At 39.4% G+C, this 14,716-nt stretch overlaps 1 protein-coding gene across 3 annotated transcripts in view; it reads right to left on the bottom strand.

The window, feature by feature from the left end:
- Positions 1-14,716, bottom strand: part of LOC116724039 (nuclear receptor coactivator 3-like) — a 72,900-nt gene that overhangs the window by 17,761 nt on the left and 40,423 nt on the right. For all 3 annotated transcript variants that reach the window (XM_032569560.1, XM_032569472.1, XM_032569387.1), the window contains exons 3-6: positions 8,319-8,426; positions 6,007-6,167; positions 3,257-3,357; positions 2,587-2,761 (exon numbers count right to left, since the gene is read on the bottom strand). In XM_032569560.1, the coding sequence (XP_032425451.1) occupies positions 2,587-2,761; positions 3,257-3,357; positions 6,007-6,167; positions 8,319-8,407 (526 nt within the window). In that variant the 5' untranslated portion in view covers positions 8,408-8,426. The remainder of the gene's footprint in view (positions 1-2,586; positions 2,762-3,256; positions 3,358-6,006; positions 6,168-8,318; positions 8,427-14,716) is intronic.

The raw sequence follows: 14,716 nt of genomic DNA, 5'->3' as shown, positions 1-14,716 counted from the left end.
CCAGCACCAAAACACACTATTGCCAAAAAAATGACTGGACAGTTTTTCTTTTAAACGCTTGGCTTGTTTTTAGAAGCAGTTGAGACCCAAATGGAAGTATAAAAACATTCAAGGTGTTTGGTTTTTTTTTTGTCTGGACAGTAAATCAGCTGGCAAAAGGTTTCTGTTTGGCAGGTGTAGAGCAAAAACAATATCTTACAGAGTATTTCTTGTATAGTTTCTAGTGGAAATATTTTAGTACACTTTAAATAAGACACAATTACTTAAAAGTGACCTTTCAGTAATATATAGGAGTTAAGCAAATATTTCACTAATATTGATTTTACAAAGTACTGTACAATGTGCATAGTATAATGTGGGGAAAAATGTATGTTAGTGAAATAATCTGCCACTGGAACTAGTAGTTTTTGCATCAATATTAAGGAATTAATTAAGGAATCTTGCTTAAAAGTTTCTTGTAAGTTAGTTTTGTCTTATTCTTCCAGGACAGGAGCATTTAGTTTTTATTATTACTTAGAAACTGTGGAGTACTCATTACTTTTACAAATTCAGAGAATATTTAAGAAGTCCAGAGAATACTTACTTACTTACAGTATACTTATTTAGCAACCCAGAACAGGAGCACCTATTTTACATACTTTAGATCAACATTAGATTATTTTTTTTCACTTTACTCTTTCTTTTGGTTTGTTATTTTGTTTTATTTTAATTCCTGTAAAGCACTTTGTATTGACTTGTTGCTGAAAATGTGCCATATAAATAAAATTACCTTACCTTACCTTATTTCAAATATACCAATTGATATCTGCACTAGAAACTGGAAAGAAAATACTCTAAGATTTTGTGTTTTTGCGGTGTAATAAAATTAGTTAGATCTGAAATGTGTAACGTTGACAAAAAACAAAAAGCAAGCAGTAATGGAGCACATACCTTTCGAACTGCAAAAACACAACATCTAACTATGTCTCACCATCAATCTGTGTTTTAGTTTGTGTGTATAGCTGTAACCACTGTGCTATGTGTTCATCCCACAGGAATGTGCACAGAGAAGGCATTTCATTCATGGGCCAAAAAGATAATGCAGACACAGGGAGAAAGAGAGAGAGAGAAAAAGAGGGGTGGGAGCGGCAGAGAGGGAGGCAGCCTGAGAAACGGATAGCCACAATATTCATCTTAGTAAGCAGCCATATTAAGTATGGATGAGGCTGAGAAGGAGCGAGCTGAGGAAGGCACCAGGGACGGCGAGAGGAAAAGTGCATAAAGAGGGATGGTTAGAGAGGGAAAAGCGAGAGAATGAATGACGGGGCGCAGAGGGAAGCAGGCGGCCAAGTCGATGAGCCGACTTCTGCTCGAGAACGTTACTGCAGAGCTAATCGAGAAGCGGGGTCAGCCAAGCACACACACATCCATAATTAATCGCCATTATAAATAGCGCACATACTTATGGGCTTACACGCTCATGCTGCTCCCTAAAAAATGCATCACTGTCATTTACACGTCAATACAGAGAATAATGAGGGGGTGTAAATAAGTGAATTTACTCAAGTACAATATTAAGGAGCAAATCACGGTGAAACACATGCTGAATTAAGCAGAGGGGAGCGAGGAGGCGCGTTACTCAGCCCTTATGTGGTAGCAGTGGGATCTGAATAGAGCCCGGCCTGTTTTACGCTGTCTGGACCACTGAGCTTGACAGACAGCTGCGCTACGCTCTGCCTGATTAGCAAAGAGTAGGTGGGAGCATCCGCGTAGCGAGTGTATGTTTTGTCAGGTGTGTATGTGTGTATGAACAGCTCTCGGGCTTCCCAGGAGCTCCTCATTAGAAAGAGGAGCTGAGAAGCGTGAATTTTCATGTAATTTGCTCACAAAGTTTTATCGACTTGGAACATGTCATCTGGTTTTAACTTCTGAGTAAGAATAAAATGTAAGCAACGAAGCGTTTGATTTATTGAAGGTGAAATAAAACAACAAATCAGCCACCAGTATTCAATATATTTACATCTGTAAAACTGAGTAGGACACTCGCACTGATTTAATCCTATTTCAAACACCCAGATTATCTCCAATAATAACTTTAATCTGAGCCAATCCCAGAATTTCTTTAAAATGTTCCACAATTTCACACCTTTCATACAAACCCAGATTAGATTTTGGTTGACATTGTCAAATCTAACTATGTATAATTCTTCAAGCTCTTTTTGCAACAAGTATAGTAGTAAGTGTTTACCCAAACCTCTACAAAATAACTTGAATATATGGCTACACCAAAGAAAAGAACGTAAGGAAATTATTATTTTTCTTCTCAATATAAAATTTTGAACGTTTTCCAGCAAATTTTGATATTGATTGTCACACTCAGGAATTGCGTTTTAGGTACTTTCTACATAAAAGTCTTCAATTTTGTCAGATGTTTGGCTTCACGTTACCCAGAAACTATTAATTTAGATTTTTTAGATTTTAAAGTTGCTAAAAATTCTGAAAAAAATTGATTCAAACACACACCCCTGTGGTACACCACACACATTTTCCAAGCATTCAGAATTACATTTTCCCATATTCAGATATTGTGTGTGTGTGTTTGCTCACTGTTGGTCCTGGGCAGGTTCTTGTGAAATTCCTCGCGGTCCTCCTCATGCAGGATGTTGTACACGCTGGTGTTGATGAGCTCCTCCTGCTTGTACTGCAGGTACTGGGTGACGTTGTCGGACACGAACACGATGCTGCCCTCCCGGTTCACCACAAACAGAAAGCCGTCCAGAGCCTAGGATCGTGCGATACGTACCACAAAACATTTTTATCGCAATATTTTGTGATACTCTTGTGACAATGATAAAAGTGAGGATAAGAAATCTTTAAAATGTCTTTTTTAGGTAACCGTATAAATGGAAATGCATGGAAAAAACATTTCCATTTGTAATGACTTTGAGACACCAGTAAAATAACAGTAACTGCATTTAATCATATTTCCAAATTTATTGATATTTGTTGATACTCTAAATGAACAAACTGTGCAGAAAATAATAAAACAAACAATCTCAGACAGTTTTTCCGGGGGATTAAACATCATTAATTAGAATTTATAGTGACAATGATAAATCAAAACTCCTATCATGATAAGAAATGAATCACGATAAATGATAAACGATATGATAAATGCCCAAGCCAAACAGAGACTCCTGGCGTAGAGACAGAAGATCAACCATTATCATCACCAACAGATAAAAACAGCAGCACATTCAATCAAATTCGGACTCACCTGCAGTAGAAGCGGCCCAAGGTGGTCCTTGTCAATGACCCCCTGACCGGTTGACGACACGTCTGATTTCTGGACGTCGTCATCGTTGGATGAAGCTTTTCCTGTGGGAAAGAAAGCAGAGGAATGTCTTTAAAAACAGAAAAAGAAAACGCCTGAAAAAGCCAAAACTTTAGCATTTTACTACCTAGATAAACCAGCAGGGGGCAGTGCTTCCACAGTTTCCAATTTCTTTCTTTTTTTTTAAAGCAGGGAGGAGGGGGAGGCAGATGGGGGTTAAAACTACAGGTGAGGAGGGAGACAGACAGAGGCAGGTTTCTGCAGGGAGCCCGTCAGAGGAGCATGTGGAGCAGGTAGCTGCTGTCCTCATGCTTTATATTCAGTGTCAGACTGTGAGGGATTGTCTGAGAGAGAGGGAGTGGGAGAGAGCCAGAGGAGCTGTGGAAGAAGCCGTAATGGTGCAGGGGCAGGAGCTGAGGCACCTGAATTAATGGAGCTGGGACCAAGAGAAGGAGGGAGACAGGGGCATCCAGGGGGGACATATAAAGACAAAAAAAGGAAGGAAGAAAGAGAGGTCCGGGGCAATGCTGGGAAAAACTAATAGTGGTTGGGTTGTTGTGTAAATGTGGGCTTTTGGAGTGTGAGCGAGGCAGCGGCTGCTTGACTACAGGAATTATTCTGTCTGATTAGCTCCCAAGAGGCACAGAAATCCACACAAAGGGGGTAAAAAAGAGGACACTACCACAAACAACTACTGAAGTTCAGGAAGATGAGCAGAGAGAAGGGGGGGGGGGGGGGGGGGGGGGGGGGGAACAAGAAACATGGGAGATAAATGCTCTGAGCGAGCTTCGTCGTGCAGTTAAACAGACGAGACACGATTTCAGGAAACCAGAGAAGAACTGATGGAGTTCAGAGAAACAGGAAGACTGAGCAACTGAGAGCACGCGGAGGGGAAACGAACAGGTATCGAGTGGCCAGACGAGCCTCAACGCCCGTGTCATGTCTGTCATCACTTCCTGTAACCACGGCAACCTGTCAGCAGCCAGTCAGGGCTGGCCGTTGCCTCTTCCCCTTCCTGTTGAGGTTGAAGACACTGACTGACTGAGCCCCAATAGAAACAAGAAAAATCAGCAGAGCTGTCTCAAAGCAGTTCAGCCTGAGTGGAAAGGAAATATCACACGCGCTCCAATCCAGAGTCACGTAAAAATATTCACACTCCTGGGACTTTTGCACATTTTGTCACACTGTAATAAGAGATTTCGGTGTATTTTCTAATGGTATTTGATGAGAGATACTAATGCAGAGTTGTGCTTTTGCAACAAAAAATCTTAAAAGTCTAGTCAGCCCCACTTTAGAGACCCTTTATTGCTTTTTCTGCATCCAGAAACTGAAGGTTTTACCCATTTTTCTTTACAAAATAGAGCAAGTCTTAGTGGACAAAGAGCGACTGATATTCCAAGACTGTGTGACTGACTTTCTAAACCATTTAATTGCAGCTCTGAATGTATGTTTAGGGTCCCTGTTGTGGTGGAGAGTGAACCTTTGCAGCCATCTCAAGCTGCTTGCAGCCTCTCACAGGTTTCCCCTGCCCTACATTTACCTCCATCCATAGATCTATCAACTCAGAGAAAAACATTCCTACAGCACTGGATGGTGAGTTCAGGGTCACACTTTCACCCAGAAATAACGATTTGTATGTCAATGTGGTTATCAGAGCATCTTCTATCACATGCTTGCAGAGTTCAAACATAGATTTTGTTTAAAAGTTTCATAAAGGTTTGTGGAGTAGATGACTGAAAGGTGTTTGGTTTGGAGATTCTCCCACCTGAGCTGTGTAAATTTAGGGGCATCAGTGTAGAGAGGGTCTTAGTTTTAGGGCTGCAACTAACAATTATTTTAGTAATCAATTAATCCCTCGATTATTCTGACGATTAATTGGATAAGAAAATTGCACAATCTACAGATTTGTCATTTAACCTCAGAAGTATTTCTTATATGTATAATATTAGAAGTATATTAAAACATGTAAATAAATAATCAATCAAATATTTTGAATAAGAATCTAAGCATTTTATTGCGTAAAATGCAAAAAGCATTTTATAAATCTGAACCAAGTGAAGTTAAAATTATACAACTTGTGGAGTTTTACCTAAAACATATTTACAGACAAAGGTGTTTTTTATCTTAATGCAACATTTATATAATTTTTATACGGTTTTTTGTTTAATTAATGATTAATGGATTACTAAATTAGTTGACGGTTATTTCAATAATCGCCTAATCATGATTAATTGTATAATTTTCTTTTCACAATTTTCCTGGTCACATAAAACTCAAACAAAATATGTTGAACTTTGTGGTTGTAAAGAGGTGTGTATGGCGTTGATCTGTTCCCTAATGGAGCATCTGCAAAGCAAACGTCGAAGCCGGCAGCTTTTCCATGTGGCTGCTGCAGGAAACAGCAGAAACATACCAGATCAGAAACTGAGAGAACAGCAGCTGTAGCAGAGCTGATTACCTGGCCGATCTGAAGAACAGAGAGCCATGTGTCTACCTGCAAACATCCAATTAGGCAGACCCTGGCGAGGCCAGCACACAGCTGCTCATGATCATACACGCACACAAACGCCACCCAAAACAGTAAAAGCTGTGAAATTTGTGAGAGATGAATGGGTGATTTGTCCTTGCATCTGGGCTCAGAGAAGTGTGTGTTTGTGCGGCCTTTATGATTCCAGACGTGGGCGTACGCTCACCTTGCTCCTTGATCTGGCGGATCTGGCGCACCGTCTCTTTGAGGATGGCACATTTGTCCGGTTTGACGTTGAAGCTGTCGATGTCGCTGAGGTTGGCCGAGATCAGCTCGGCCAGCTCCTCGATGTACTTGCTCTCCTGCTCCCGACGCTTCCTCTCACACCTGCAGGAGACAAGTTACAGAGATTGGAGCCAAACTAAACCATTGCTACATTTTTCTATTATTTTCAGTGCACTTCATAATTCTGAAAGCATTAGCTGATTGCTTCAAAATAGAGCAGAATGCAAAAGTCAGTAAATCTATCCTGTTTTGAAAAAAAGCTCTAAGTTATAGACGGGAGATAGTGTTGATGTGATTATTTCCATTTTTATAGCATCCACAAAAAGAGAAGAGGTTAGTGCTAACCAGCTTCTCTTTTAGCAACTTTAGGTTTCTGTTCTGTTTTTGAGGCATGATGTGTGAACAACACAGGTAAACATCTTAAAAGTAGGAAATGAAAACAAATGGCGCCATTGAATCTGAACGGCTCTTTGGAGAATAATCTGAACAAAAGCAAATCAGAATTATTCATTCATTACCTGAAAAGGTAATGAATGAATCAGAGAGGAAATTATAGAGGCAGAAGAAAATTATGAAATTCTAACATTTTGTATTGGTCAGTCTGGGTTTGATGTTTATTAGTGGCTTAATTTTGTAAATTTAACTCTCAAAAATATTTACAAAAACAAACCTAACCAGGCGCTCTCAATTGCAGATGATTTTATAAGTCGTAGGAATTTCTAGGTTTTAATACCACGTATAAATAATGTTCCCCTCCCAGTCTGACATTACATCAGATTTTCATTATTTAAGCCAAAGTTATTATAAACATTATGCTTGTGATGGCTCATATAACAACATTTGAGTTAATTGGCAGCACACCTGTGGGAAGATTTCAAGGCGACACCTGAAACATGCTTCTTATTTTTTGTCTCATCAAGGAGAAAATCAAATGAAATCTGAAAAAAAGGGAAGATGATTGTGGATCTCCACAAATCTGGGTCACCTCCAGGTTGAAATTCCAGACGCCTGCAGAAGCCACGTCCCATCTGTTAAAACAATATCCAAGTATAAACACGAGGAGAGGGGCTCTATGTTTTAGAGATCACTTCTTCTTGCTTCAAAATGTGCATGTCAACCCCAAAGAAGAAGAAAAAGACCTTGTCAGGAAACTGGCTGAGGTTGTGTCATTATCTACCAGAGATGAGTCCTGCACCAACACGGACTGAAAGGCCGTTCAGAGAGGAAGAAGCCATTTCTCAAAAAGCAGTAAATAAACCAGATTACAGCTTGCAACTCTGGATAAAGCCATTCATTTTTGAAGACATCTCCTCTGTTGCTGAGGAAACTAAAATTGGAGTGACATGACATCATCCCAACAGAAAGGCAATTCGTTTTAATTCAGTTTATCTATTTAGCGCCAATTCACAACAAATGTCTTCTTGTGGTTCTTCGTTAAGTAACACACGTTCCAATTGATCCCAGTTATCAAGTAGAACAGAAAGCTACTTATTCAAAGTAGCTAAAAAGTTTGTATCTTAGGAAAGATTGCATTAAGGCACTGACTTGCAGCATTTATTCCTTCTGGACGAGCTGCATTGTGTAGTTGACTTTACATCAATTTGTCGTACCAAGCATGCATGTAGCGACAGTGAAGTGACAAAACTTCCCTTTAACAGGAAGAAACCATCAGGCAGAACCAGAACCAGACTCTGTATCTTCCATGACCTACTGGGGGTTTGAGAGGACAGAGAAGGTACTCAAAAAGAAACTTATTTATGTATTATTTTTTATGTTTGTGAAAGGAAAAAGATAATAGAAAACCAAAGATCTGAATTTGAAGAAATCAAACAATAATCCCTCAATTGTTCTTGGTTAATAAAGTTAATAAAGAAGAAATAGACATAATGTTGGTAATCCCTGTTGTCTTTTTTATATAATATAATGTATACTTTACATAATTAAGTAATCTAAAAATAAGAAATAGTGTGTGATATAGCTAACGAAAGAAAAAAAATGCTGATTAAGAAAAACCAAAATGTGAGATCTTGTATTTTGGAAACATCTCACTTTAAAACCAATCAGAAATCTTTCAGTGCAGCCACATTTTCTCAGCTTGAAGCTTGAAGTCTTCTCGTTGGTTGAGTTTTCTCCCCATCACAGCAGACTTCACTCTGTTCACGTCTGGGTCCAGGCTCCAGCAACCATTGACTGACCCACTAGCCCACTTTCTTTCAGTTCCCCCCTCCTCGTGTGCCGACGCCATAAACTTACCCCAGACCAGGCGTGTCGCATGTGGACAGTTTGCGTTTGCGGTTTTCCGAGCTCAGAGGCTCCATGGAGTTGTCCCCCAGTCCGCTCATAGTGTGCACATATCAGCACCTGAGGGGAAGACGAAACAGCAACACACATTACAGCAGAGTCTGGGATTATAAGGTCACTTATAGCCTTTTTAGCTGGGGTTACTCTGCTAATTGTGAAGGGAAAACAGACAGTTGTCATGTAGAAAGAGGCACGATTTTGAAGCAGCAGCAGCAAAAAACAGTAGGGGGAAATATGCTTATATCATGCAAATCATATTCTCCTGGCAGCGACTGACGAACATAAACATGTCTCGTCAGCATCCTCCTCCTCTTCCTCCTGCTCCTCCTCCTGCTGCTGCTGCTGAGTGGAGAATGAGAGGTTATGTTTGGTGTGTGTGGACCCGTGCATTCACGAGTTCACCCGTTCAGTCCACACACACACACCGGATTAGCAGTGTCTCTGATGATAAGCACAACTAACCCCATCAGACAGGCGTCTCTCTCCCATAATGCATCACACTTCGTCTCCAGGAAGTGAGCTGATAAAGGTTGTGGGGAAGAGACGCAGATGGGATGAAAAAAAAGAGGAGGAGAGGGAAGGAGTGGAAGATATCAGCGAGGGAGGGAGAAGCCAGAGTGAGAAAGTGACTGCTGATTGGTCACTTGCCTCGCCACGGCGACAGCAGCCGACACTGGGGAAAGGTAGGAGGGAGGAAAGACAGGAAAGCAGAAGCATAGGGGGAGAAAAAAGCAGAGGGATAATAAGAGAGAGAGAAAGAGAGAGAGAGAAAGGCATGCCAAAGAAAGAGAGGAGGAACGGGGAGCAGGTGAAAGGAGGAGGAGGGAGGTGTGGAGCATCCAGAGCATCTGGAGTGTGTTTTAGATGCACGTGTGCGGTGCAGAGAGCGCTGAACGCATCAGTACCCCTCTTAACCTTCACAGCCAGCGCAGCTTTTTCATTCCATTGATTACACGGTTATCCTGTGACCAGATGACTGCCTCTGCCGCATGGCAAATCAGGCCAGCAACAGGGGAGAGATGCCAGGCCGTTATTTAATCATCACGCAGCATCATCTCTGACTCCTTCATGGGAGATCCGAGGAGCCCAAGAAGCTATGTAATTGAGTTTGTCTTCGTTGGCAACGAGGTCCTAAACACACCTTTCTTTCTGGGGCAAACTCACAGCCATTAGGCATTAGGGATGCAAGTTATCAATTTATGAATAGACCTTATCAATCAACTAACGATTAATTTATAAGATGGTTGACTGAATGCTTTATACTGAATTAAAATAAAGCATTATTTTGTGTCTGAATAAACAGAAAATTAAACATAAACATCTTTGTAAAATATAAACACAGGAGCCACAGAGGGAACATTGGGAATTCTTTTAGTTTGTGTTACCACACAAAAGTATTGCAAGTAAGTTGATAAATTGTTTGCATCCTTCTTGCAAGAATGGTGACAAAAGCGAATACTTGTGTGCTCTCAAAAGTGTTGCCCCGACCCTTCCTCTACAAGTTTCTTTCAGATTTCTGCTTTAATCATTCCCTGGAGTCCCTCCCATCAGACTGGCTGTCTGTCTTTGTCTACCTGCCTGCATCGCCTCTTGTCTAAACTCCTGGTTTGCTTCCTGTCTACCTGCTTCCCACTCTGCTGCTCTTCATTAGACAAAACCAGCGCTCGAGAAGGCGAGCAGCAAAGGGAGGAGGCGCAAAGTCGGTAGGATTGAGAACTCAAAGTGCTGGAGTAAAAACTCTGCTTTTGCTCTTGCACCGATCAAGCCCGCCTGCCCGCTCGCCTATTGATGGAGTTCTCAAAGGGGGAGCCGCTCTAATTGCAGAGTGAATGAGGCTGCCCCAGAGAATGGTTGATTAGGAGGCTGCTGAATGCCCCAGGGAAATGGGTCACCTCCAGCCTGGCGCGGGCCGCCCGCTTATTCCAGCACGGGGAGAAAGTCAATTACACGCTACAGGCATTGGGGCCTGGTGGCAGAGGGTGCAGCAGGGGCTGCGCTTGGTACAATGCAGCAGCGCTGTGGGGGGGTGAGATGAGCACAGAGGGGAAGCAAGAGAGGGTGATGGCAGAATCGAGGGCAGCAAGAGGAAAATAGGAATGGGCATGAAGAGGGTATTTTAAAAATCGAGTGGGCGGATAGGGTGGAGAGGTAAAAGTAAGTCACTCAGCTTGATTGTCTCAACTTTATTTACTGCATGTTTTAGGCTAAGTTTGGGTATAATGGGAAATAATTATCAAATACAGTTAAATGTAAATAGAAAAGGAGGATGCAGCCTTTAAATATGAGATGGTTCATCATACATTCAATTTCTTCTTGCGTTACAACCACCAATGACAAAATATTTCATTGGGATTTTATGTAGTAGACCAAATAAAAGTCTAAAAAATGTGGAGCTCAATTGCATTCAATTTCTTTGAGTGGTAAGATAAGCTGAGGCAATCTTATTTATATAGCAACAAGGTAGTTCAAAGTGCTCTGAATTAGAAGGAAATACAAACCAAACAACAAAACCAAAATAAAGACAAAAAGGTAAGGATAACAGCAAAAACACAAACAAAAGAAAACAAAACAGAAAAGTACAAGACTAAATATTGGTTCCACATGTTTAAAAAGAATAAGTAGTTGATAATTCTCTGAATCTTAAGTTTGTTATTGGTTAGTGAAGTATAAAGCTATATGTTGGTTCTCCATGTTTGATTCTTGCTCTCGGTTGCTAAGTAAACTAAAAGGAGTTTCTCAGGTCTTGCTCCGATATTAAAAGTACAAAGCTAAATGTTGGTTTTGACAGTACTCCACAATTTATTCACAATTTATAAAAGTAATGAAATAAAAAGTATAAAGCTAAAAATACAATATAGAACTATCTTCCATAACATTTCCTTACCCACTTTAGACATACAGGAACTGATATTTTTGCCAATTATTTCTTGCAATACAATTTTATGTAGTGTTAAGTCTATCGCAATCAGCAATTTATCAATTAATCACATGACAAATTAAATCGAGCTTCACAATTTCCATTCTGATGATTAATTTTTTTTTGAATGGCAATTTTGTTTACAGAGACATCATAATCCATTCTATTTATGATTTCAGTTTTGTGCGTTTTTTCTTTCAAGTTGTTGTTTATTTTGGATATTTAAATTATCTTCCAGTTCCAGTACAAAAATTTATGTTTATCAGTGATCAAGAGGGCGAACTTGTATTATTATGCCATTATCAATATATTACTCAAAAATTGTCTCAAAACTACAATATTATTGTTTATCACAATAATTTCTGGAACAATTTATCGTCCAGTAAAATATTTTATGGTGACCGGCCTATTCGGCACAGTCCCATTCCTCATCAACTCTGACCAAAACAACAAACAAACAAAAACATTCCCACAGCATGATGCTGCTAAGGCAGCAGCTTACAAATCCCAGTAGGTCTAAACCATGTGGGGGATTTCCATGAACGACTGAGGGGAAATCTTCTGCTTACAGGTTTTCACAACCTAATTCTGCTTGAAAACTTCTCCACAACTTTCTCCCTGACCTGTTTGTTGTGCTTTTCTTTTTCGGTCTTTGTAATGCTGTCTATTCACCAATAAACTAAAATAGGAAAATTGATGTTTATATATAAATATGAAAAGCAAGCATCATTTTCCTCCCACTTTGCTTTGGTCTATCACATAAAATCCATAAAAGGTTGAGGTTTTAGTGTGAGAAAATGTGAATAATTTCAAGTGATGTGAATACTTTAGCGATTCCAAGTTGGAGCTGCTTGTTTGGATCAGCAGTAGAAGGAAGCATCCAAAATGCATGTGAAACTAAAATCATCTGGCTGATTTTACACCCCTCCACATATGTGGTGCCATGCTGGGATAAGCGCAACAGAAGAGTTAAGGAAACTTTACTAAGTGCCAAGTTTTCCTCAGATGGCTGAATGACTTCAGAAACCCCCCGTCCATGTCCTCAGGAAATTTCCAGCATCAGCATGGAAAATTTATGTCACAGAAAATCCAAACGGGTCCCTGTTTGGGTGTGGTGTTGCTTTCTGATGGGGCTGAGCAAACTTCTGCATAAACTGGCTCTGTCTGAGTGCAATCCTGCGTATAAACCTGCTGCTTTTCAGAATCTCTCTCTCTCTTTTTGAGATCCTTAGACGACATAAGGAAAACAGGAGAGTTGTTTGAGGTAAAAATGCTAAGAAGCACACCCAGCAGGACATCAGAGGTGTAAAAAAAGAAATGAAAGGGGAAAAGGTCTTGGTGGGAATTAAGTGCAAAAAGAAGAGAGACACAAGAGCCACTTAAATGGATAAGATTGACTTCTTCTGCGAGCTAGGAGGTTTAATCACATTGTTGAGATTCAATAAAGGCATCAAGCAGAGTGAGAATGCTAAAGGTCTTAATCAGAGCTGCTTTTAGAGACTCGAATCATTCAAACTTATTTGTAAGGCATTTTTCATACAATGTTGTGCAAAACAAAATGTTTTACGGGATTAAAAAGAGACCCTCCCACCCAAAACACTTAAAACATGTCAAAAAAGGTCATTGTGCATAAAAAAAACCCCACGAATAAATAATCACAGAAACCAGATAAAATAGTTCAAATAAAATGGTCCAAAGAAAATATGCTGAAAATTATTATTGTTGTTAGAAATTCAACATAAAAACTCAACATGAGGTAAAAACTCTTTGGAAATTTGGCCAAGAATAAAAAGTCTAAATGATGTTTAAATGCTAGATTTAAAATTTAAGCACAAAACTTGCTTTTAACACTTTCGGTTATTTTCAGGTGTTTAGAGAGTCTGTTGCAGAAGTGAGGATTTTAATGGTAAGGAAAGACAACAGCTCAGCTATCAGCCCGTAAAAAGTTAGAGCATATTTAATGGCTCTGAACCGTGAACCATGACTCTCAACCTTGATCTTGACCCACGGGGTCACGACCTCCGCTGTGACCTGTGTATTTTCCAGGTCAGAGGAATCACTGGATCAACACCGATGTGTCATCACCACTTTTAAAGCTAAAAGATCCAAACCCAACAGTGACCCTGGGAGTCCAGCTAAAGCTCACAATCCAAAGGTTAAAGGTTAAACCTGAAGAAAATTATCAAATTAACATGGCTGCCTCATAAATCTCATACTCCAAATGATCCAAAAGAGCTTTTTTTTCCCCATTTGCCCTAAAAATTCATATTTTCTAACCTACCCATAACTTAAATTTGGTAATTTTTGATGAAAATTGAGAGTCAATGTGTAATTTTAGAAGCATATTTCTATTTATTTTCTGTTTTTCTGATCTAAGTAACTTTATGAACATGGTTTATGCCTAAGTGTGGGAAAAAAGTAGTTTTTACATTCATCACCACCAATTAAAACCATTTATTATTTAACATTTTAGCTTTCGAATGTTGTTTTAACATCAAATTTTATTCTTCTAAGCATACAACGCTGTAAAAACATTTTTCGCTTTCTCATAAATACGCAAAGACAATCGAGGTAAACACAAACATCTGCTTTCAATTTTATTTATTTTTAACAAAAAGTAATAGAGCCCTAAACCTAATTGTGCCATAAAGATTTTTTCGATGAGTCTTTTACATCATTCCGGTCCAAGAGTTGTTTTATTTCAGCCACATAGTCTTGAGTTTGACTAGGCCACTTCAAAACCTTAATTTTCTATCCATTAGGAGGTAGATTTGCTTAGATGATTGTTGTGTTACATAAGTTGGTTGAGTGTGGGCTTCAGGTCAGATCTGTTTTATTTTATTTTACATTGCCACCTTTTTCATCTTATGCAAACCGCTTTATATTGTCCATGCTGTGCATGCAAAGAGTTCTTTGATTGACTGGCAGGAAGTGAAACAATAGCAATTCATGATTTCTCAGGTGCCTTCTCACACCTGGCCAGGATTTTTTGGGCAGCTTTTCCCCCTTAATAAATAAAATCATCATTTGAAAACTTCTTTTTTGTTTACTAAGATAATCGTTGGATGATATAAACATTTGTTTGATAGTTTAAGACAGGAAATAAAGAAAAAAACTGCTACTCACCTTAGCTGGCCAATAGAGTCAAAGCGACACTTAAAAAGTTCACAACTACAAGAAGAAAGGCTCGACAAGGAGCCAAGTTTATCTTGCCACAAGTGAAGAGGATGACTAAAAGCTTCCAGTGTTTTCAGAGATTAGATATAAACTCTTTACAGACATTAAATCATGTTGCTTCATTTCTACTTTAATGTTCTGTAATTTCTTATTTGTTGTAAAATGGTCCTTAAATATTTCTAACAGATATTATCTTTTGGCATCAACTGATCTTCAGTTCTTTTACATTAAAATTCAGTGTCTGGTATGTTAAAGT

The sequence above is a fragment of the Xiphophorus hellerii genome, chromosome 1, assembly GCF_003331165.1.
Source record: "Xiphophorus hellerii strain 12219 chromosome 1, Xiphophorus_hellerii-4.1, whole genome shotgun sequence".
In the NCBI taxonomy this organism is placed as follows: domain Eukaryota; kingdom Metazoa; phylum Chordata; class Actinopteri; order Cyprinodontiformes; family Poeciliidae; genus Xiphophorus; species Xiphophorus hellerii.
This window is presented reverse-complemented; position numbering and strand designations above follow the sequence as displayed.